Source organism: Sciurus vulgaris (genome assembly GCF_902686455.1).
Source record: "Sciurus vulgaris genome assembly, chromosome: 2".
Lineage (NCBI taxonomy): Eukaryota > Metazoa > Chordata > Mammalia > Rodentia > Sciuridae > Sciurus > Sciurus vulgaris.
The window spans coordinates 184,532,987-184,555,955 of record NC_136462.1 but is presented as its reverse complement, the minus strand read 5'-3'; the positions used below and the strand labels follow the sequence as shown (position 1 = coordinate 184,555,955).

Below are 22,969 nucleotides of genomic sequence, written 5' to 3'. Positions count from 1 at the left end.
GATCCTGAGACAGGTGTCCTCCCTTTTGCAACCAGACTCTCCGCCCTGCCCAACGTGGCTGCTTTCTGCAGGGAGCAGACTCCGAGCACACCTGTGCCCCCTCCAGGGGACACCTCCCCTTGGCCCGCATGCTCGGTACAGTACTCTCCCATGCTCACTGGCTCAGCACTACTGCCTGCACCTTAGCCAGGGTCTTGGCTGCTCAACTTTAGCTCAACATGCCCCCCTATAATACCACCCTGACACAGTGCAGCGCCTATTCAGCACAGGCACCTGACATGTCATTAATGTGCCTACCAAGGATTCTGCCAGAGTAGCCTGAGTGACAATTTCTCGGATGGGAAAGTAGAAGTCAGCAGTGCAATGGTGAAGGTCTGGGGCTGTAGACCATGACAGCCCACTCTGCCAATTCCAGCTGTGCAATCAGGAATGAGCTACTTAACCTTTCTGGGCCTCCAACTTTAAAAGATGATGATAATATCTACCACTGAGGTTTATGGTGAAAATGAAACGAAACTGTGCACATAAAATGCTTAAGCACAATGTCAGGCACACAGTAAACCCTCAAAATGTGAGCCAACACCATCTGCACAGCTCTGTCTTCAGCAGCTTCTGAGAGAGTCGTAAGAACGCCCATAGTGAAAGAGAATCAGGCAAACAGTGCAGGGAAGAGGACTTACTGCCTGAGACTTCTGGTTTGAGGGGGTCACAAAGACATTCTGGATCTGCATCATGGCTGCAATGCTTAGAATTTCCTGAGAACAGCCAAAATTTCCTGTGAGACAAAAAGCATGTTTGATTGCCAACGTCTAACGTGTCCACAAGGAATAAAACACATTTTTCAATGCACCATACTGTAATCTGAGGTAATATTTTATATGGTTTAATTTTCTAGGTATAAACTTAAACAAATACCTCACTCTGCCAGGTGGAAGGGGGTCCAGCCTCGAGGGAAGCTGGGAAAGCCTGCAGCGGTAACACTGAGGCTCCTGCCATCAGTCAAGGGGGTCCAGACTGGCCCGTCGTGGGTAGTCTCTCCCAAGGGCATCTGGAAACCAGGCAGCAGCCTGGGAGGAAAGGTGGGCGGGTGTGGGCTGCATCCCCCGTGCTGCTTCTCTGCTCCCAGGCCCTCCTGTACCATGGGGGCCTCTCACAAGTGCTCCAGGGGCTTATCTCACCCGGAAAGCCCAGCAAAACCAGACCAGGACGGCAGTCTGTGGGCTACGCTGTGGCTCCGGGAACAGACTCTGCAGCCACCGACCCTCCAGGGCATTAGACAGAGCAAACCGCCCTGCCCGCCCCACCTGCCCGCAGCTCTGGCCTGGCGCGCCATGCCTTTTCCCAGCGCCACGCTTAGAGGCTGCTTCTGTGTAAGGCCGCCAGCAGCAACTCGCTCCAAAGAGCCACAGCCAGCTCTCCCCAGGTGGGTGTGCAGTGAAATACATCTTCACAAACTGCAGCTGGCACGAAAGGCAGATGAAACAAGAGAGCACTCACAGTACCTCTCCTGGCCGGGAGGATGACCCAAACTCTGGACGAGTCTGGTCTCTACTTAGACCTCCAGGTTACAGACCTCACCTTAGAACTTACGTCCTCACAAAAACTGAAGGGAGCAGAGAAACTGGGAAGCCTGATGTGCTGCTGTTAGGAAGGCAAAATGGCACAGCCACTGTGACAAATGTATGACAACGCCTCAGAAACTTAATGTTAGTGCAGTCATCCTGGAGAAGAGAAGGGAGTCCCTAAAGAAACTAGAACTAGAATTGCCAGGTGATCCAGCAATCCCACATCTGGGCATATACCCCAAAGAACTGAACCTGGCATGTGGAAGAGAAATCTTCACGCCCACATCCGTGACACAATATTCACATCAGCCAAAATACGGAAGCAACCGAAGCGTCCATCGGTAGGTGAGTGGATAAAGAAACGGTGGTACGTACACAATGGAAGAGCATACAGCCTCTAAAAAGGAAGGAAATCCTGCCATTTGCAACAACACGGATGGAAATGGAGTGAAATAAGCCATGCATAGGATGACAAATACTACAGGATTTTACTTATGTGTGGAATCTAAAAAAATCAATCTCAGAGACAACAGCAGAAATAGAGGCTGGGGAGAAAGAGGGGTGGGCAAAAGAGAGATGTTGATCAAAGGGCATAACGTTTCAGGGAAGAGGAAGTTTTGGTGATGTACAGGGTGACCAGTGATCACTGCAGGGTGACCACAGTTAATCATAATGTAATGTATGGTTTGAAATCACTAAAATGGTAGATTTTTAACACTGCCACCACAGAAAAGTGATAACTTGGTAAGGTTATATGATATGTTCATAAGCTTGACCAAATCTTTCTTCAATATATACACAGATCAAAATGCCACACTGTACCCCATGAATATATACAATTACTATCTGTTAACTACAACAAAAATACTTTAAAGAAATTGAACAAAGAATGATCATATGACCTGATAATTCTACATTTGGATATCTACCCAAAAGAAGAGAAGGCAGAGATTCAAAGAGACACTTGTACATCCCTTGTCACTACAGCATCGTCCGCCACATCCAAAAGTAGAGACCTACATGCTCACCGACAGATAAAAGGAGGCACAAAACGTGGTGTTTACATATAGAGAAGATCTTGATACATGCTGTGACACGGATGATCCTCAAAGACACAATGTGAAATGAAATACGCTAGACACTAGATACGCTATTTGTACGTGGTTCTATTTGTATGAGGTCCCTAGCGGAGTTGAACTCTCAGAAACAGAAAGCAGAACAGGCTTTAGTGTTAATGGGTAGAGATTCAGAGGGGAGGACAGAAGAAGGTCCAAAGATGGCCGGTGCTGCCAGCTGCATACTAATGTGAACGTACCCAGCGTCTCAGAACTACACACCTAAAAATAGTGAATATGGCAAATTGTACGTTCCTTGTTGTGGATTTTTAACCATCAACTGGGCACTCTTCCACGGGGCGCAGAGAATTTAGGAAAACAACTCCTCAGAAAATCAAAATAAAATCGACACAAGTTGTCAGGCTCTACCCACCTGATTCAAGCAGCATTTTGGCAAACATGGGATTCAAAGGAAACTCGGCTATTCTCATGCCAAGTGGTTCAGTTAGGCGACAGTCTTTGTCCAGACCTGCCAAAAGAACAAAAGATATCAGAAAGCACGTACCCTTGTGTTGGAAGATGTAGTTGTTGAGAGAATAAAAGATGATGTATGCTAAAAATGGTATCCAAAAGATGACTCATGCACTACCAAACTCAATTTGACACCAGAATGCTGTTATATCAAAAGAAGACAAGATCTCCACGGAGTTCCTAAATTCCCGATTTTTAAAAACTCCTGCTTCTAATGACTTCTGTGCAAGGACTTTTAAAGAAGATGGCCGAGTGACCTCTTCATGCTCTCACTCCCTCCTCAATCCACAGCGGCCTCCCTCCATTCCCACTGATCCACGGTCGGCCCTTTACCAGGCCAGCAGCCAGGCAGCACCAGACACGTGAAGGCCCCTCCCTCCCTCTCCAGCAGCCTTTGCCTCCTGCCAGCTCCCGTGACCCTGCTCTCCTGGCTCCCCACCAGCTCCTTCGCTGCTCTCCTCAGCTGCCTTTGGAGTTGTCTTCCCCATCCAGAACTCGACATGCCATAGATGTGCCAGGATGGCATCCTGTGCTCTCTGCTCCTCTCATGCCAGGAGAGCAGGCATTAAAGGCCAGCAACTCTGGATCTAAGTGTAGGCCAGGCCCCTCTGGTGCCAGTGCCAGGCCTGTTATCCAACTGCGCTGGGCAGTTTACTGATCTGGGCGCACCTTTTAATTCCTCGCCTCTTCTCCTTGCCTCTCTACCACTTGCCAATATCCAAGTATTGACTCCCAAGACCCCAAGATGTAGACTATTGATCAAAAGAAATGTTACAAGAGCTCAGAGTAAAGCAGAAAAGGTCATTTCTCTTCTGTTTCAATATAATTATCTCTTTAAAGGTGAAACTAAATTAAGATGGGGGTTTCCCTCAACTTTTGCCAGCTTATTTGGAGCAGAAAACATTTTAACTTTTGTTCTGTTTGGAGGAAAATCAAATCAAATGAAAAACACCCATATCATTAATGGTCTCACATCTGCATTAAAACTAAGCTTGCTCACCAGTTCCTACTCCAAGCTGGGAACAGGGGATGGAACCCATTCCAACATAGTCATTCTAGGCTGATCTTCTGTGGGCCAAGCTCAAGACTTTTAAATCAATGGAGAGCTTTTTAATCAGTAACTGGCTATTTCCTCAGAGAGATATCATTGATACGGAATGAAAGTGGACCCCATCTCACCCCAAACAAAAAAGTTAATCAAAATGGATCACAGACATAAATGTAAGAGCTATAACCATAAATCTCTTTAAAGAATACCTAAGAGTAACTTCTAATGACCAAGGTTTCGGCCATGTTTTCTTTTTGTCTCTCATTGCTGAGGATTAAGCCAGGGCAGGGCCTCTCAAGCCGAGCACATGCACGACCACTGAGCTGTATCTCCAGCCCTAAGGCAATGTTTTCCTAGACGTGACACCAAAAGAACAAGTGACAAAAGAAAAAAACAGAGTGGCTGGGGAGATGGCTCGGTCGGCAGAGGGCCTGCCTCGCAAGCACAAGGCCCTGGGTTCCATCCCCAGTACCACAAAGGAAAAAAATAGATAAACTGACCTACACACAAACCTAAGACCTCTGAAGTACAAAAGGGCACCATCAAGCAAATGAAAAACCAAGGCACAGAAGTGGGGAAAGGATTCACAAATCACATATCTTATAAGATATTTGCACCCAGAATACATAAAGAACTCCTCCAAATCAATAATAAGAAGACGATAACACAAGCAAAAATGAGCACAGTTAAACAGGCCTTTCTTAAAAAAAAAAAAAAAAAAAAAAAAAATACAGTTAGCCCTCCATATCTGTAGGTTGCATATCCTTGGATTCAATCAGATATGGTTCATAAATATTCAAGGAAAAACACTACATCTGTACAAATCATATATAGAGCCATTAATCCCTAAAAAATACCGTAGAACAGTACTGCCTAGCATTCACATTGTTAGGCACCACGAGTGACCCACAGAGGAAGTGACATCACGGGAGGGTGTGAGCAGGTTATGCACAAATCCTACATCGCTTCACACGAGACTTGAGCATCCACAGATTCTGGCATCAGAGGGGGTCCTGGAATCAAGGCCCCAGGGATGCCGAAGGGATGAGACACACTGTATACAAATGGCAAATAAGCAAAGGAAAAAGTGCTCCATATCATGAGTCATCAGGGAAATGCAAACCAAAACCACGAGATACCATTTCACACCCATTAGGAAGGCAGGGTACAAAAGACAAAGGCTAGCAAGCCCTGGCAACAGTGAGGAGAAACTGGACTCTCACGGTGGCCAGGGGGATGCCCACCAAAAATCTGTGTGCTAATGTGCACAGCAGCATTATTCACACTAGCCAGTAAGTGGAAACAACACCAAGGCCTATCAGCTAATGAATGGATAAAAATTTTACATGGTTTATCCAAACAATAAACCATGGCGATGAGCCTTGGAAACATACTAAATGAAAGAAGCCAATCACAAAAGACCCCACATATGATTCCACTGATATAAAATGCCCAGAATATGCAAATCAAGAGAGAGAAAACCAAATTAGTAGTTGCCTGGGACAGGGGGGTAGTGGGAATGGAGAGTAAGTGCTCATGGGTACAGTTTCTTTTCTGAGTGATGAAAATGTTCTAAATTAGCCTGTGATGAAGAATGCACAACTCTGTGAATATATCAAAAGCCACTGAACCATACACCATAAATGACTGAATACATGGTATGTGAATCATACCTCAACAAAGTCAATTTAAAAAGAAATATGAAAATACATCTCAGGGGGGGAAAAAAACACTAAAACTTAATATCAAACTGGGAGGCAGCTGCTTGGGGCATCATTCAGAGAGTAAGTACTTCCTGAGGAAGTGAGTTCAGGTTATGATCTTCTCTATCTTCAGGTACAAAACGACATTCTCAATCAAGTAAATAGAGGTTCCTCCATAATACGCTGTTTCCTTCCCAAACAATTCCCCTAACTGGTGATCTCCCCAGTTCCCCCCAGGAAACTCCAGGAATGGAGTACAGGGAGATGGGGGGAGGAACACTGAGTCACAGCTTTTGGGATGTGGTAGGGGCAGGTACCATCTGCACTCTGGTGGAGAATCGCTGACCTCGATGTCTCTGAGGACATCTGTGCCCTGTGACAGTTACCTAGTGTTGATGTACTGGAATGCTTTATAAATTGTCATAATTGGCCTTCACATACTATTGGTCTAATTATGGTCCCAACTTCTATTTCCATGGGGTGTCATGAAGAAGAGGACACATATGAGGAGGATCCATCCTATTCCTGAAGATACTAGGAGTGCCAAAGTGAATCCAGCAAACTACCATCACAGGGGAACACATGTAAGAGAGAAAGAGGCCTACCTCCCAGGGCATAGAGTAGCTCCAAAGCTTGAACCATCGACTGTGCTGGAGGGGGCTGTAAAACATAAAAGTCCTCCTGAATTAATTTCTCTGGGCACGGAACATAAAGACGTGAGCACTTCCTATGCAAATCCACGCTCCCTCTAGTACGGCCATTCCTCCCAGGCTCCGTGCTTCCTGCTATTGGCGCCCCTTGAAAGTCCTTCCGGCCTTCTTGGCATCCTCAGTACTACTTGGCCTTAAAGGCTCAGCTTGATTAAACAATTCCCACGACAGTCTTCCCCCAGCCTCCCCTCCATCAGAGGTGATGGTCCCTAAATTAAACTACCTCTTCATTTTTCCTAAATTCTCCTCATACATTTCTAATGTTACTTCACAGTTTTAACTTTCTCCTGGAAGCGCCAGGATACAGCAGTGCTCACAGATGATTTATCTTTGCATCACTCAGAGGCAAAGCCTACGGAGGGTTAAAAACATTTGTTGAATCTGAATTTCTGATAGTAACGAAATGTCAGATGACCTAAAGTTAAGCAAAGCTGACGGTGTGACCCCCAGCCGGATTCTCTGGATCCTAACCTCCTTCCTTCCTCTGCAAATCTTCACTGAGCACCTGTGAAGTGCCAGGCATCATTATTTTCTTCACTCCAAATTATGTGGTTTCTAATAAGCCAGGTAATAAAATCACATAGTACTTTTCAAACTGCCTGGCTTTTCTTCTAAGTGCATTCAGATAACAAACGTATTCTAAACATTACATTTTTTAAGGTCAATTTTAAAGATGAGGAAAGTTGAGTAACAATAAGTGAAAGACATTTGAACAAGGTCACACAGGCAGCTGGTGGCAAAGTCAGAAGCCAAGTTCAGGTTTCACGTTTTCCATTCTACCTCATCCACTTTGTTTGCCCAAGTCAAACTTCTAAAAATTGTGGCGACTGTAAGCTCAGGTGCACAAACCACAAAGGTGGGGACCGAACCTGCTGCACTGCACAGAGGCCCTCCACAGGACACTGGGAGCAAATCATGTACCTGGCCCACTGGCCGCTCCTCGCTCCTGTGACATCTTTCTTTTCAAAGAGGCAAAATGGACAGTTCATAAGTACAGGAGCTTAAACCTTCTGGGGATCGTCAATACTGATGTTATCACAGGAAGAGCAAAGCTCTGGCCTAGGCTCTGAACAATTACACGAACGAGGTTCTCTTTGACCTTTTCAATTCTGACCCTATTGCCAGTCACTTACCATCGACTGAAAAAACTGCCTCCCCAGGCCCCACAGAAATCATTTCAATAGCATTCCCCTCCAAATGCACATTCACTGGACGCCCCGAGGGCCTCTCTGATTTGGGATCACAGCAACCAGAGTTTTAACATATTTGGAATTACTGTGTATGCATAGTTCACTTGTTTTTCTCACATGTTTTCCTGTTTTCATTGTTTCTTGTGCCCACTGAAATACCCCACTAACTACCTGGGATACTGAATAATATACCATTTTGGTCACACTCCATAAAGAAGATGGTTTTCTTATCACGGGGCAAATAAGTGCTTCCAGTTTTTCACTTTTGTAAATAACATTCCTAAATATACAAAATTATATGCACCCTGTGATTTTAACTATTAAAAAACACAATTTCAAGAGAATAGAGCCAGAAAGGAATATACAAAAATAAATTTGTGTTTTTTTCATTTTTCAATCATCCAAAAGTTTTGCGATGATTTCATTATCTATCATTTTAAATTTTGATATATAAACATTATCATCCATGTAAGCTTTTTTTTCCTTCTTTCAAATTATTTTCTCAGGAGAAATTTCCATGAGGAAAAAAAGGAAGGCATTTCTATAGTTCATAAAATATTGGCAGGAAGTATCTTCCAAGAACCAAAACAGTGTATAAAATCACCAGCAACACAGGAGGCATTTACTTTCCCAAACTGTGTCAGCTCTGGATTTCATCATTTTTCTTAATAGTTGAACATTTAATTAGTGTAAAGTCAGACTTTATAGCTACATCTACCCTGGAGGACAGGTCTTTGTGTCACTTTGTAATTTGTGCTGCTTCCTCCCCTTTAGTTTTTCCTTTACTGGATATCTGACGTATTCCAAATGAAGGCATATGTGAAAATTCTTGGTATTTTTTAAGACACTGATAAGTAATTTCTGCCATTATGTTTTCCTTTAATCTTAGATGTGGGACTTTTCATAATTTTATATTTGCATACCTTGTTCATCTTTTCTTTATAGCATCTTATCCTATACAGCAATAGTCAAGGAAACATTTATTCTATGCTTATGGTGAGCACATAAATATGTTCTTTGAGGGATTGGGATTTGTTTTTGTTTTTTTTTTTTTTAATTTTTCTGTTTATGTTTAAGGACAATGTATCGTTGGATCTTGCTTTTATTTATTTATTTTTCTGGTGGTAGTGGGGATTGAACCCAGGACCTTATACATGCTAGGCAAGTACTCAACCAACTGAGCTATATCCCCAGTTGTTTTTAATTTTTATTTGCTTTTTATTTTCCTCTATCCTTCTTGAGGGGTTGGTATTTGTACATCTTATTCTTTATTCACCTACTTTACCATGATGTATGACATCAGGGACTTTATTATCCAAAAACCCAGACTTGTCACATCATATATAACTATAGTCAGGATGGAACAAAGAGCTAACATGTGAGTCCTCAAACATGGAGATTCTAGAAGCAAACATGCATGAATACATACTAACTAATCTAGTAGAAATCATGAAGATAAAGACAGAAAGGTTTTACTCTGATTATGTTTAGAATGTCTGCATATTAAAAAAAAAAAAAACAGTGAAATAAAAATAACAAAAATACCAGCAAGAAATATTGTAAACAAAGGTTATTGTCTTTAATAAACTCTTGAAAATTCTGGCAGATTAATGGCTTTAAAATTCTTATGAGCTGGGTTCAATGGCACATGCCTATAATCCTAGCTACTAAGAAAGCTGAGGCAGGAGGATGGCAAATTCCAAACCAAACAGGTAACTTAGAAAGAACCTGTCTCAAAATTAAGAGCCCATGGCAGAGCACTCGCCTAGCAAGTTGAGGCCCCAGGTTCAATTCCCAGTACTGCCAAAAAAATGAAAAAGAAAAAGAAAAGAAATATAAAGTGGCCAATAATTTTTTTAAAAAACATCTACCTATGAGAATAAAAATTTTAGTGGTAAAGACAATAACCTCCTTCTCCCTCTCTGTCCTTCCCTTTTTCCCTCTCTCCAATCACATTAGCAAAAGCCTAAAAGGAAATGACCCAGCATGGCAGGGGACCACAGACCAGGTCTTCATGCACTGCTGGAGCCCATGTGAGTGCAGCCATCTGGCCAGGTATCCACTGCCACAAGGGACAACAGCCCTTGGCCCAATGCTCCCAGCAACCTGCCTTAGGAAATCAAAAACCAGCCACAGGGTCTTCCTTATAATTCTTCCAAAACCCTCTGGGCTCCCAGGGATAATGCTATTGTTGGCAGGACTCTTCGCCCTTCCTGACCCAGTGGAAAATTCTGCTTAGGTCTCAGGTTTCAGCTCAGACATGACTAAAGGGATGGGTGCTCTTCCTTTGTCTCTCAGAGCACTGGGCACACTGCTCTGTAATTACCCACTTACTTGTCTCTCCCCCAGAAGACGAGAACTGAAATTACCAACAAACTGAAGTGTGGCTGCTTGTCTGCCTCCCCCATACCCTGCTTTGGACCTGGAGCCAAATAAGCACCCAACACTTGAGCTGAGTGGGAAAGGAATAAAGGAAGACGGGTGCTCTGCCACAACACGCTGACGTCCCCGACAGCCCCCCACATGGACGACAGGACTTACGGACATGAAATGAAACCTGAGGACATTGTCAATCCCTAGCGCTTTCAGCTGCAGGATGACAGGGGCCAAATTGCTACGCTGCATCTCAGGAACAGTAGACTGAGGCAACTTGTCGAAGGCTTCCTCTGAGGATGGCAAATCAGAACAGTTAGGGATCCAATGTGACAACCAAATGCAATCATGTGCCAAAGGCACAGTCTTCCTGTTCTACCTTGATCAAGAGGCTCCAGGATTCTGGGACCAGATGCATATGACATTGTAATGCAAAGTTTTTATATATACAAAAGACCATTCTATTTAAAAAAACACTTTAGGTACTATATTCTAACAATACACTTTTATAAAAATGTGTCCTTTTACTTTAGAATGCTGTTTTTTAAGTGCTTTTTGTCAGCAAAACATTAAAGCAGCAAGTTTTTGCTGAATCACTATTAGTGCCCAGTTATCATCATCTCTCAGGTAAAGAATGTGAAGGAGGCAAGAACTGCACATGTAAGCAAAGAGCAATTTTAAAATAAGTCACCAAAACTGCATTCAGAATATAACAAATGACTGAATCTATAAAGAGCAAAAAATTGTCCATATCTAACTTTTTAAATCAATAAGCAAAGCACAATGTCACACCCAGAATCCAGGGTTGACCCAAATAGATTAATGAATGCTTACATGCCTCATCAGAACAAAAGGTGACCTAAAGCAGGAAAAAGCACCACGTGGCACAGAGATTCTACATTGGGAGGGGCAGGAAAAGGGGTGGGGAAGGAAGAGACTTCAGGAGGCCTTTTATAAAAACTAGACAAAAGGGTTCAGGAAAAGAGGCAGGCGATTAAATTATTTGTGTATATTCAGAAAGCTTATGGATTATACAGAAAATGCTCCACCCACCAAACCCTCCCACATCAGTCAACATTTTAACAGATGCACACCCTTCTTAAACACAATGTAACTGAACCTTCCTTTAGATTATAAAGCTTTAGTTAACTAGAAAAAAAAAAAAAAAAAACTGAAACAAAAAGTGTCATGAAGAAATAGCACTAAAGAACTTCAAAAAGGTTTTCCTTGAGAAAACAGACAACCAACAGGCTAAGAACAGTGATATAAGTTGCCACAAGCACGGGTCTACCTAGGAAGTTCTGGATCCCGAGCAACATCAGGAAGTTCCAAATAGACACTCTAGTTTCAAAAGCCATCTTGGATACAGTTTTTCGGCAGGAGAAACAAATTTCCAAATACACTGCTTAGGCAAAGAAGAAACAGTCATCAGATGAGAGGCCAGCCTTGCTCAGGGGCTGCTCACAGGAAGCAGGTGCATCCTCAGAGTTCAGTGGTGCTGAAGCACCACTTGAGTTGTGTAGGCCAGAAGCCACAGGCCATCCCCTCAAAGAGTGTCAGTGACAGGAAGGGTCCTGGACCAAGACCTGACTGCTCTGCAAGGAGGAACAGTCCAGGTCCCATCAAAGGGTCCTCCAAAGAGAAACGGAAGCTTAGGGAAGGAGGAAAGAATGGTCACCAGAAGCAGGCTCTAAAGTAGCCCCATAAGGAGTTGCTACTAAGGGGACTTGAGGGCCAAAGAGGATTTGCTGGGCAAAGAGGAAAAAGCCCAAGAAAGGCATCCAAGATCCGAGTAGCAGATGTGGGGAAGCAGAGGGCACATCCAAGAAGAGTGCAGTTCAGCTGAGAAGCCATGTGAGTAGATGTGGATGATGAATGAGAGGAAATAAGCTGAGGAAGAGTTCTGGAAGGTTCTGGAAAACTGTAAAGGGTCTGAGTAGGTAGCAACCTGCTGAGAGGTGCCCTAAAAGCTACATTCTGGAAGCCTGAATGCTGGACACTGGAGCACTTGGTACTACTGTTCAGTGGCCCCTCCCCAACACCACTTCCACTGAAACTTCATGCAAAGGGACTCCATGATCTTTCACCTTAACCCACCTGCAGGCCTTCAGTCCACACTCTATTACATGATTTCCTTGGCACAAGAGATGGTGCTGACCATAACCTCTTTCAGAATAACTTGAGCTAGGCACGGTGGTACATGCCTATAATTCCAACAATTCAGGAGGATAAAGCAGGAGGATCTCAAGTTCCAGGCCAGCCTAGGTAACTTAGTGAGACCCTGCTTCTAAAAAATAGAAAGGGTAGACTGTCCCTGGGTTTGATACCCAATACCACCCAAAAAAAAAAAAAAAAAAAAAAAAAAAAGGAAGTAACTGTGTTCCTTAAAAAACTAAACATGGCTGGGCGTGGTGGTGCACACCTGTAACCCCAGTGGCTCAGGAGGCTAAGGCAAGAGGCTCACGAGTTCAAGTTCAAAGCTGGGCTCAGCAACAGTGAGGTGCTAAGGAACTCAGTAAGACCCTGCATCTAAATAAAATACAAAATAGGGCTGGGGGTGTGGCTCTGCGGTTGAGTGCCCAAAAAAAAAAACAGAAAAGTAAACACGAAATCACCATACCACCCTGTAATCTCCAAAAGAATTAAAAACAGGTTCTCAAGTACATGTACATGCATGCTCACAGCAGTGCTATTCAAAACAGCCAGGGTGGAAACAGCCCAATGTTTACCAATCGATGAATAAATAAACAAATTGTTCTTTATCCATACGATATTATTCAATCACAAAATATCATTCAATCTTAAAAAAGAATGACAAATGACATACATGGTACAAGATAAACGGCCTTCAAAAACATTATACTAAGAAGTCAGACACAAAAGATCACATATCCTATGACTGCATTTATATGAAATAACCCAAACAGATAAATCCAGAGCCAGAACACAAACTGGCCATTGCTAAGGATAGGGAGCCAGCAAGAATGGGGAGAAACTGCTTAATAAGGGTTTTCCACTGGAGGGATGGAAACGTTTTGAAACTAGACAGAGGGAGAGTTGCACACACTGTTCATTCTAAAATGGTTAACTTATGTAAATTTCACCTGAATAAAATTTTAAAATGCATAGAGAGATTATATAAAGATACAGATGCATTCTTGAAACTTCCTCCTCCTCTGCATTTTGGGGTCCTTTTCATCCTGGTCTTTTCCCACTCTCATAAGGCTTTCCTAGCACTTTCAGGGGTTGTCCGTACCTCTCTGGCCTCAGTTTTGCCTGTTCTCCCTCCCAGGCATGCTCATGTCCCCTTCCTCCCCTCCAAGTACTTGGACATCCCACTCCCTTTGCCTGGTGTGCTAAATCTTCTAACACCTCTCCTTCACTTGGATAAATACTGAGCTTCCAATCAGGTCAGGTCCAAACACAACCTTGGCTGTGAAGCACTCTCCAGTTCCCCAGCAAAAAATCACAAGCCCTGCTCTCTGCTTCCAAGAACCCCTACTTTCACGCCCTAACATGCTAATCTGTTAGTGGGTCTGGCTCCACTACCAGACTGTCCACCACGCAGCCACAAGCCTAGTTTCACCTAGCCCTAGATTCCCAACCCCCGACACCATGTCCAGCATGCTGCAGATGCTTTGTGAACACTTGCTAAAAGAAAGAAGGCCAGGGTACAACTCAGGGGTAGAATGCTTGCCTAGCACATTCAAGGCCCTGGGTTCCATCCCCAACACCATAAAAGAAAATAAGGAAAGAGAACGACATTAAGAACTGAATAAGGATGATGGGAACCAGAAAGGAAAGGAAGCGATAAACGGCAAAGCTAAACCCTTCAGACCTGGTAAGCAACTGCAGATGGATGCTGGAAGGAGGAGGGAATTAATAATGACTTGGAAATTAAATCTGCACAAGTAAAAAAAAGAAAAAAAATCTCAGTATCATTCCCCACAAAAGCCAAGTGCAGAGAGAGAGAGCAGCTCTAGACACATCCTTTTTTGGTTAAAGCTGTCTTCAAGCTGGGAAGAAAGCTCCTTAAGGGCAAGGACTTTCTTGATCAGAATTTTAATTTTGCTCCCTCAGAGCCCCGCACAGTGCAGGGCACACAGCCATTTACCAACAATCTGTTTTCCATGATTGAGTCTCAGATAGATCCTTCATCCCAGCTCTGCAAGATGGAATGGGACACAAAGTGAGGTTCCACAGGATTCAGGGATCTCAGAATAAGAAAACGGCACATTAAGCTAAGAGAAAGGTGAGAAAGACCAAACCTGACACTTAAAACTGGAGAGTCACACAGCCACAGGAGGGCCTGGGCCCGATCTTAGGATGGTAAACAAGGGGTGACTTGCTGGGCCAGCTTTAGCCAATAGGAAAGAGTAAAGAAGCACTATATTTAGGGCGAGGAAGGGGCAGGGGCCAGATCACAGGGTGTCCTGGCAGGGAGGCTGGAGTTTGCATTAGATCCACCATAGGGATAAACATTTATTGTTTTTCCAAGACCGGAGCTAACTATGAGAGTCAAAAACCCTAAGGGAAGTCGCACTAACCTGTATAAAGGCGGTAACACTTTCCCGAGCGGCTGCGCCCACCACGTCCCGCTCGCTGGTTGGCTGACGCTTGGGACACTGGCACCACCACCAAGCACTCGATAGCCGTCCTGGGATTGTAGGCCCGCAGTTTCACAAAGCCACAGTCAATCACATATACAATGCCACTGATGGTAATGGAGGTTTCTGCCACGTTAGTGGCCACTATCACCTAAGTTCCCCACAGAAAGAAGAGTAAAACGGAAAGCCCATTTATTCTTTTCACTTTAAATAAAACTTAAAAAGTCTAAAAATGTAATATTTCAAAGCAGGACCGGTGAAGCAGTTGAGCATACTAGAAAGAGCAGTAGTTTTGGAGTTGGGGGCCCTGGGCTGGAATCCTCTGGAATCCTGAACCCTGGACAAGCTCCTTAACCTCCTGAGCGCTGGCTTCCTCACTTATAATGATAATTACCACCTCCCCGGGGGTTGCTGAGGGGATTAAATAAGACACCTACATCAAGTGATGAAAACCTAATACTGGACACATGGTATATATTCAGCAATGTTAGTTTTCCTCTTTTGCACAACAAAAGCAAATCACTACCTCACGCAGGTACATGAGGGTGAACAGAGCAAGTATAAGATGAGTTTGGGAACAGAGGCAGGGCCCAGGTCATGTGCAATCTCTGGGCCAGCAGGAGGTACTTTATTTTACTACAAGCACACTGGGAACTACCTCTGGAGAGTTTTAAGCAGCAGAGGACACTGTACATTTGTAGGCACTGTACATTTTATAAAATCACTTTACAAAAATCTTCTTAACATTTTTATATATAGAGTTTAATATTATAAAACCATCTATCACAAAGTTGTTATTATTTGTTTTACAGCTTCAAAAAACTGAGACTTGAAGTTGAATAACTTATCCTGGGGCACACAAGCAACTCAGGGGGATCCAAGCCTCCTGACAGGTTGACTGCAACCCAGGTTTGACTAGGCAGACTCCCATTGCTCCCTCCCAAAGGTCAAGAGGCGCAGCACCCAGTTCAAGTGGCCTGATTAGCACTGCCTCCGCACACCAACCCTCGCCAGCTGTGTTCTCTGCCACCTGCTGTGCATTCTTCATCTAATGGAAGGCAAAGGCAGCAAAGCCCTGGGGTAAGGAGCAGAAGTCACACTGGCTGATGGCTGAAGACTGCTGGCTCCCTCTAATCAATGCTGCTTCCCACCACACCCTCCCCAACCCAATTTCCAAGGCCAAATATTTTAAGTCACACCTCGAATTAATTGATTTCAACTTGGCTCTATAGGCAAACTGATACTCAAAACAAATGGTTCAGAAACTATTGGTAGTGACTTATCTATTGTTCCTGATTGACCACAAGCCAACAAGACAGATCCTTAAGCCAAGGTAGATTCCTGCCATGGGAATTACCAGGCAGGCAGAAGAGAAGCAAAGAGAAGTCACCTGCTCTGATAATTACTTTAGAATGACCCTCCGTGGAGCAGGTTTAAAAATCTTCACGTTATTTATTGTAACATGGGCCTAAAATTCTGAAAGAAACTTCCTTTCAGTGAGTTTCACTTTAAAAGAAAAATCCTTGCAATGCATGACAAAGGGACACCAGTATGACTATACCTTTTATTTTATTTTTATGTGGTGCTGAGGACCGAACCCAGGGCCTCCCGCATGCTAGGCAAGCACACTACCACTGAGCCACAGCCCCAGCCCCTAATGACTTATGCATAGTTTTTTGGGGGAATTGAACCCCGGGGCCTTGTGCTTGCAAGGCAAGCACTCTACCCACTAAGCTATATCCCCAGGCCCCAGCATGACTATAGACGGCTGCAAACACCCTTGGTCATCAAGGTAAGTCTCACCTTCCTGACGCTGCGTGACACCCTTTCAAACACTTTCATTTGCTCAAAGGAAGGCAGACCCGCATACATGGGGAGGACCCGGAGGTGCTTCTTCATTCCAGTGCGAGCGAGGGCTCGGGCCTGCTCGATCAGCATAGACACGACAGTTTCCACCTCTTCCTGAACGTTGAATCAGAAACCAAAGAAACAGAACAATATGAAGCATGTCATTTTATCATACTGAAAAACAATGAAAGTTGGGATCAGAATTTTAATTTTGGTCAGATTCATGGATCTCAGTGAAACAACATTCCACCTTGGGATGGTATTTAAACAAATGCTAGAACAATAGTGCCAGAGGGGTAAAAATTTGAAACTATAAAATTGATTACTAAAACTAAACTACCTGTAGTTAATAGGAGAGTTCCCGATAAATAAAAACAATGACAATTTTACTCCATTTTTGTGTACTGAGAAAATAAAGCATTTCATGCAAATGGACAAGTTGTGGCCTATAACATCATTATAAGTTTTCCCCAGAAAAGATAACTATTGCAGAAAATGTTTTGGCAGTGGAAAAGGTTACGACTGTGAGGTAGTTCTAAAGAATGTTACAACCTTGAGGGTGCACTTGGGCTTATTCAGTTGTTTTCCCCAGGAAGATGGCCACTTACCAACTCCAGAATGAGTTGTAAAAGTGTCACCAGGAAAAGAGGCACACAGTGGCAACAAGCATGCAGCAAGACGCACATAATGTAACATTCAATTTTGGCCAACAAAACAGTCCACACACTCAACTACCTAACTTATTCTGGAACCAGCTAGTAAATTTAAAATACAGTTAACCCTCTGTAGACAGAAGAGCTAATGATTCCCAATAATCCAGTTGGTACATGAATGACATCAAATTTTTTAAACAGTTAAGTAACTACAAAATAAAATGAACTAGGTGCAATTATACATGCTTATAATCCCAGCTATTTGGGAGGCAGAGGCAAAAAGACTGAAAGTTCCAGGTCAGCCTGGGGCAACTAAGCGAGACTGTCTCAAAATAAAACATAAGAAGGGCTGGGGATGTAGGTCAGTGATACAGTACCCCTGGGTTCAAGCCCCAGTGCCACCCAAAAAAAAAAAAAGTGAAACATGAAATAAATCGCTAAGGGAAGTGACAGAGCTGTATTTGGCGTGCTGCCTCCACATGTCTGTTCATCAGGCCCGATGGAATTACCTGGCCAGTAAGAAAGGCAAGTATGTCTCCATCTCCCTCGGTCTGGTGAATTTTCACCACAGTTTCCACAGTTGATTTGATATAATCTGGAACAGGACTGAAAACACATGAGATAAATTCATCACTAGAATATGCTCATTAATTATAAATCAATTACCTAATAAGCTGGCAGCAAAACCTCAGGAAAGTGAGTTTGGGCCTGCCCAACAGGTAATTAGTATGTGGATAAATAAAAACAAATATTCACTCTTTTTTTATGCAGCATTCATTTAAAAAATTCCATAATTATACATAAACTATGATTTTCAGCTATATCTGCAAAGAAACAAAAATGATATAATATGCATACAGATGTGCTGTCTTAACATACAAAGATGCCAGGCTGGGGAAAGCCTGGGGCTGTGGCTCCAATGCTGAAGCCCACCCTCTCCCTGGCTCATTTTCCCTGCTGGCCACAGGCAGCACATATGGGTTAAGCAAGCTAAGATGATGTGCTCTCCAGCTAGAGCAACTCAGAAGTCAAGGTCACAACTCTCTGGACTTACCAGGCACTAGGCCGGTCCTTGGTCAGTCTGCCCAATTAGGTACAAGAATTACAATGGCCCCTTCCCAGCTCAAGGCGGATTCCTCTCAAAATTGCCAGCCAGGCCTTCTTGCTGAGGACGTAGAGAGCTACCTGAATCACCAGTAGTACCCTCACCGACAGGCATCCCTGTACACCTCAGTTCAGAAAACTCTCAAGCCCCTCCCTTCAGTCTTTCATCATTTTGCTCTTCATACAAATTTGCATGTCAGTTTCAAGGGTCTAAATTCAGCAGTGACCTGAGCAAAACCACGCTCCTCCTCATTGTGCTTAGAGCTACAGACACAATTCCCTGTCATTCCACATTATAGGCCCAGGTTTCTAAACACCATCATCAAGAGTCAAACCTTTGTAGATAAAAGATATCCACCGGAAATGTTCGCCCTTCCACCGTAAGGATCACACATGTATCCCTGGTTGGATCACTGGTTTCGTTTTGATTAAAGAAATCCCGAAATTTCTAAAAAAAAAAAAAAAAAAATTTTTTTCATTTTCTCTCAAAAAACAAAAAGGCCACAGTATTCATGGAAAGAAAATATAAAACTGGCAAAGGAGAGAGATGAGAGGTAGGGATCAGATTGTGCTTGTGCGTGTGCATGTACATATCTGTATAAAATAGATTATGCACTGCAAAATAATTTTTATATTAACAGTCTTCTTATTGAAATTGTGGGGAATCATGTTTCAATGACACTTTACCAAAGGATGCCAAACTTGCAGCCAAGAGGATGACGTTATAAACTCTCGCCAATGACCACAGGAGATACCACCAAGATCCCTTCATGGTGAGTGTTCCCCCAACATACTAGGAGAAGCTGAGTAAGAAGAGCTAAGTGACCAAGTGACCACACTGGCAGTGAGTTAACACTAGATAAGAAGCTGCTGGTGCCAGGTGGTGAGGGGACACAGACATCTGGGTTGGTTGAGGGTTCCATTATTTGACTCTGATGACCTTCCCATTCCAGCTATATTCCAGTTTCCCTGAGGCCTGATTATGTAATTGTGAGGCCTGTGCTGGCAACTCAGGAGCCCAGAAGCAGCACTAGTAAATGGAATCAAATCCAAAGTGAATGGGCTTGGAAGAGTACTGCTAAAAGAATCCACTGGATTTAACAATACATTGGGATGCTACACATTAGCCTTAGAGTTGTCTGGGAAGAGGAAGCGCAGACATCAAAGTGCCTCATGCCAACAAAAGAACTCTGTGAGCTACAGAGAATCCCACATGGTACTACCCTTCACTTTCCTGTTGCCTGAATTCCCTCCAAGTCACTTTAGCCTTCCTGTGTCCCTATCAAGTATACAGCACAGGCACACTGAAGTAAGTGAGAAGACTAAACATACCCCAAAACAACAAGCAGTCCAGGGAAGGCAGATGTGCAAAGAACCAACCATAAGATGAGCCAAGGAAGAGGATCATAGCTATCACTCTGAAGGGGCCTGAATCCATGCTGCCTGGGCACATATTTGATGGGCAAGATGAGGTGAGGATGGGCATGATATTATCAGACCTGTGTTCTGGACCTTGAACTCTGGTGGCCACTTTAGAGATGGGCAGCAGGAATAAGAGAGAGAAGCCAAATAGACTAATCAAGGCAGCTCTTGAACTGGCTCAGGGGAAGAGAGAAAGCACGAGCTGGGGCTAAGCAGCCAAAACAGGACTTGACAATCTGTGAGTGCATGCACACATGTTCCCGCTGGGGGGGGGTGGGAGGATGGGATTTTTTTCTTACTCAGGGATAAAAACTTCCTAAAGCAAAGACAGACTCGGGCCTGAATGACTATGATCACAAGTAAGGGACTGCGACAGAAAACTCAAGAAGACGGTGTTTGTGAGTTAAGGTGATCCCTCAGCAGGCTGCTGGACAGCTCAGGCTGGTGCACAGAAGCACAGGCAAGATCGCCACAAACAAGAGGTGCTGGCTGAATCAGGGGCCATGGGAGTGGGCAACCTTAAGAGGAAGAACAGCAATTCAAGGGCCCAGGAGGAAGCTACTGAGGAGGCAGGAGAGAGGGAAGATGGCGGGGCTCCAGAAGCTGCAGGAGGAAGATTTGAAAAAGGGTTTGTGGACAGAGCCGAACATTACCAGAAAGGATGCTGAACAGGGAGGGAGATGATGCCCTGACAATATTATTGGAGAGGGTGGCTGCTCTCCATCCTCTTAACTGCTTAACAGCACCACATATTCCTTAACTGCCTAGGAATATGTGGTACTGGAGAGCAAAGATGGGAGGTTACTCTTTCAAGACAAATAATTCAGCAGGTACTGAGAAGATCTTTATTTGGAAATATAAAATACACAATAAAGCAAAGAAATCCAGTATCAACAGTACAAGAGTCTCGAGGTAGTATCAGAACTGGAAATGAGCGCAACACAACTGGAAAAAGATTCTAAGTCAGGTTCATGGGAGGTGGCATCACAATGACATAGAGACATGATAATAAACGTAACAAGACATCTGGAAGAGGACAATCTCTGAAAGAAATGCAAATGATGGGGACATCTGCTGGGCTGTCCTCTAGCTCACCATGATTTCCTTCCCTGGTAGCTGCTTCTACCTGATCCACACAAGTGGGGTCCCAGCAGCCATGTCTACCCCTTGACCAACAATTTCTAACCCGTGCACAGTGGTCCTAGGTGGGAGTCAGAGCCCAGGTGACCTCAAGTTCCTTCTCCAGGAATTTGAAAAGGGAGAAAGTCTCCCTCCAAGTAGTTGAAACTGTGACAAAAAGTATGGTAACTGTCAGCAACCATATTTTCTATCATGTGGACAGAAATAAAAAACAACACCACGTGATACAATGGTTAAGAAATACTTTGCAATGATCCAGGCCCATGCCTATAATCTCAGAAACTAGGGAGGATGAGGCAGGATGGTCACAAGTTTGAGGCCAGAAACTCAGTGAGACCCTGGCTTAAAACAAAAAATAAAAAGAGTTGGGCGTGTAGCTCAGTAGCAGAGTACCCTTGGATTCAATTCCCAGTCCTTGGGGAAAAAACCCTGGTAATTATACTGTGTCATAAATGTCACTGTTTGGTCATGTATGTAACTTCACTTAAGTGAGCTTACATTCACAAAGCAGCTAAACCCGCAAAGCAAGTGCGTGACCAGCCCCATACACTCAGCTTATCTCAGCCTCCCCACAGCAGCCACCAGTGTCTTCCTTTGCAAGCTGCGCCACCCTAGTCCCTGAATGAAAACAGAGCAGGTACCACATCAGCAGCCCTATCCCACTGGGCAATTTGGTATTAGTCTGTCGCCTACAGCCAGGGGCCAGAGAAGAGTTCCAGGAAATCCCAGGCCTCTAAATCACAGTGCTACCTCAGCCATTTCTGACCTGATCCCACAAAAGCGCCTCACTCTTGTCCTTTCCTGCCCACTCACACCCGTCCCCTCACCTCCTCGCCCTCACACATCACCCACGTGGACCCACGCCTACCCACCACACCCTCACAGCATGGACCCACACGCTGATCCCCTCAGCCCCACAGATCCTCCCTCACAAAGGAGGTACTGACGCATAGGTAAGAAAGGGACAAAGGAATAAGTGACCCTGCTCACCACAGGCCCAGCTGAGTGTTGCTGAGGTCCCAGCAAGCCCTGCATCATAGCACACCACGGTATGACAAAGTTCCTACACACTGCCTTCCCGTTTGAAAGAAAAAAAAGACTACTTCCAGGAAATCACCTATATCTATGTCAACTAGTACTGGTAGAACAGTGGCTATTTTTAAATCTCTATGTGAAAAGACAATGAAAGGCAATTCTGAGCAATTATTATTGATAAGCAACAACTCTAGGAAAAGACTTGGACATTCTAGTTTTCACCAGAACTAAAGCTATTTGGGACAGTTTTAAAATTTAATTTTTAAAAGAAAGAAGAGGCAAAGATCAGAAGTAAAACAGAGATAGCCTGTGTCAGGAGGCCATGGAGGAAGAACTGGAGTAAGCACTGTCCTCAAAAGAGCATTCCAGTCAGCGGGTGGCCCAGGGCTGTCATCCCAGCAGCTCAGGAAGCTGAGACAGGAGGACTGCAGCTTGAGACTAGGTTCAGCCACTTAGTGAGGGCCTTAGCAACTTAGTGAGACCTTGTTTCTAAATAAAACACAGCAAGGGTGCAGCTCAGTGGTAGCACACCCCTGGGTTCAGAGAGAACATTCCAGGAGATACCAGGAGTGAGGGAGATGAGAACTGAAGAGGGCAACAAAGAGGCTCTGACTCAGAAGTGGTCATGGGCAGCCCTAACAACAGACTCAGAGAGCCTGAGAGAAGGTCTGAGAAGCCCACCTGAGTACATGTGCAGACACTTGTCTTAGCCACACTGAGCTTTTCCTTCTCCAAGTTGTTCTGCATTCCTGAAGCTAAAGGGAGACGAAGGACTAGGAGCCAGAGCCAGAACTTTTTCACATCTCTCCTGAATTACAGAACTGGCCTCCTAACTGGCATCTCTGTATCTACTCCTGTGTCATCTATACACCATCCAACATGATTTTTCTAGAACCCAAATATGATCAAGTCATTGCTCTGCTTCACCTGCCCCCACGGCTCCCAAGCAGGTGCACAATGTAACCACATCCCCCTTCGCTTAGTC

General features: G+C 44.2%; 1 protein-coding gene across 3 annotated transcripts in view; it reads right to left on the bottom strand.

The window, feature by feature from the left end:
* DHX35 (DEAH-box helicase 35) overlaps positions 1 to 22,969 on the bottom strand; it is a 69,464-nt gene that overhangs the window by 16,533 nt on the left and 29,962 nt on the right. For 2 of the 3 annotated variants that reach the window (XR_013761673.1, XM_079126212.1), the window contains exons 9-16: positions 18,723 to 18,835; positions 17,793 to 17,889; positions 16,586 to 16,744; positions 14,723 to 14,933; positions 10,344 to 10,468; positions 6,508 to 6,562; positions 3,054 to 3,149; positions 681 to 775 (exon numbers count right to left, since the gene is read on the bottom strand). Coding sequence is in view for 2 of the 3 variants with exons in the window: in XM_079126212.1 (XP_078982338.1) it covers positions 681 to 775; positions 3,054 to 3,149; positions 6,508 to 6,562; positions 10,344 to 10,468; positions 14,723 to 14,933; positions 16,586 to 16,744; positions 17,793 to 17,889; positions 18,723 to 18,835 (951 nt within the window). In the remaining variant the exon portion in view is untranslated. The remainder of the gene's footprint in view (positions 1 to 680; positions 776 to 3,053; positions 3,150 to 6,507; positions 6,563 to 10,343; positions 10,469 to 14,722; positions 14,934 to 16,585; positions 16,745 to 17,792; positions 17,890 to 18,722; positions 18,836 to 22,969) is intronic. The other variant, XM_079126213.1, reaches the window with a different exon arrangement.